Source organism: Cibotium barometz, chromosome 2 (genome assembly GCF_041138505.1).
Source record: "Cibotium barometz isolate CiBa-2024 chromosome 2, ASM4113850v1, whole genome shotgun sequence".
NCBI classification, from domain to species: Eukaryota; Viridiplantae; Streptophyta; class Polypodiopsida; order Cyatheales; family Cibotiaceae; genus Cibotium; species Cibotium barometz.
Window position 1 is genome coordinate 49931866 of NC_141047.1, and position 1898 is coordinate 49933763.

At 46.2% G+C, this 1898-nt stretch overlaps 1 protein-coding gene across 1 annotated transcript; it reads right to left on the reverse strand.

The window, feature by feature from the left end:
- Positions 1 to 642: 642 nt before the first annotated feature.
- Positions 643 to 1144, reverse strand: LOC147641187 (meiotically up-regulated gene 117 protein-like). The gene has a single exon (XM_086811829.1). The coding sequence runs from the start codon at positions 1048 to 1050 to the stop codon at positions 643 to 645; it is 408 nt and encodes a 135-aa protein (XP_086667955.1). The 5' UTR covers positions 1051 to 1144.
- Positions 1145 to 1898: the final 754 nt, after the last annotated feature.

The window sequence follows — 1898 nt, forward strand, 5'->3', positions numbered from 1 at the left end:
ACATCTACAAGATACTCCTTGATCCACCTGTTTAATTTTTTGGTTTTAAAGGTGTCAGTAATCCCCTTAACATTCCAAGACAGCACTCTCATCGGTTAACCTTTTTCTTTCCTTTACCCTGGTGATCTTTGGAAGGGGTTCTGGCCACTGCCGAATGGGAGCGTTTATTGTCCTTTTAGATTTCCATTGGAGCTATAGACCGGTTGGGATTCACTTCCTGCAAGGGGGGTTGAGAGGCTTGGTTAAGATCAATGGAGTTATCCCTTATAACCAGATGTAAAGAGTTGCCCTTCTCGTTACTCCCTTCCAGCTTATCAGGAGGAGTGGCTGCAATTTCTTCCCTGTCCGACTCAGATCCTGGGACAACTGAGTCCTCTGAACCCACCCACTCTGGTAGGTCTGCCAAAAGAGCAAAGCGGTTAGGGTTCTTACCTCTTGCTTTGTTATTCTTAGATGTCTCAGCAGATTGTCTAGTGGAAGGAGGAGTAGGCTGGCGATTCTCAAAGGACTTGGTCTGGGAATCGATAGGGGCTTGAGCCTGCTGTTGTTTCGGCTGAGCTGGGGGGAATTTTACAGGACACTCTCTGACAAAATGGCCAGCCATCCCACAATGGAAGCAGGCATTGGGAAGGTATTTGTAAACTAAAGGTTGTTCACAGGTCTCACCATCATCTGTAGCAATGATAATCGAATCTGGCAATTTCCTCCGTCGAAAGCGTGGCTTCCGCATTTACCACAGCCGCCTCCGTTGTAGATCTGGTAAAAGTCGTTCTTGAGATCGGCACCAGTCGTGGCGGGGTAGCTGCCTTGGCATCGGAAGATGGCCGTGCAGTGGCCGGACACGCGGGACGTGTAGGCTGAGTACGTGGTGCCACTGTCGAAGCGGTTGTAGGCTGTAATGCAATCGTTCTGGCTGACCGAGCTGCAGAGGGCGGAGCCTGAGCAGTTGTTGGAATAGGCCGAGACGCCCCTGATCATGAAACCTGACTCCGCCGCAACAAGGCAGGCCACAAACGCAACCGCCAGAAACTGCTTGAAAGGCAGCGCCATCAGCTTGCAGCAGGCAACAGCAGGCGCTCTAGCCTCTAGGGAGCTGATAATTAATTATACTCGTAGATAATCAGCGAGATCGAGTTTAGCAGCTTCCTTTCATTGCAGCCTGCTGCCTCAGCAATAGTATTTATAGGCCAGCTGCTTCGCGTGTAGGTGCTGCTTGCGTGCACGGCACGGCTCTTTGCCACTCATCCCCAGAAGCTCTTTTCTCTCTTTCAAGTTTCCTCATCACAGCTGCTTGTCGTGAAGCGGTCTTGTCATTCAATCAATCAGGCTTGCGTGCACGGCAGTGCTTGCTATATACATAATAATCCACAGATTGCGCCAGCTTCCCATGTGGGAAAAGCAAGCGTACAGATTTCCGCATCTTTTTCCACATGATGATGATTTGTTCTTCTTTTCCTACATTTCAATCTTATCTCTCTCTCTCTCTCTCTCTCTCTCTCTCTCTCTCTATATATATATATATATATATATATATCCATCTACGCAAAACCCACCATTCTCAACACATACACCAAAGCTTGTCAGCATGCCAACAATCCCTAGCTTACCTTTTATCATTTGTATTGTTCAATTGTCTTTAGCAATCAACCTAAGATGAACCATGAGCAGCCTAAAGCACACCATTTATGTAAACATAACAAACTTAGAATCTAAAAAACTTGAGGTAGAGTGTAGGGTGTACCAGATTGAGATCAATGATACTTAGCAAAAGAGGCAATAAATTATGTGATCACATTCCAACAATAAGAAAGAAACATAAAAATAAAGTATCTCTAAATGCCACCAACGGTTACAACAACAACAACATAATGTATCTCTAAATGCCACCAACAACATTG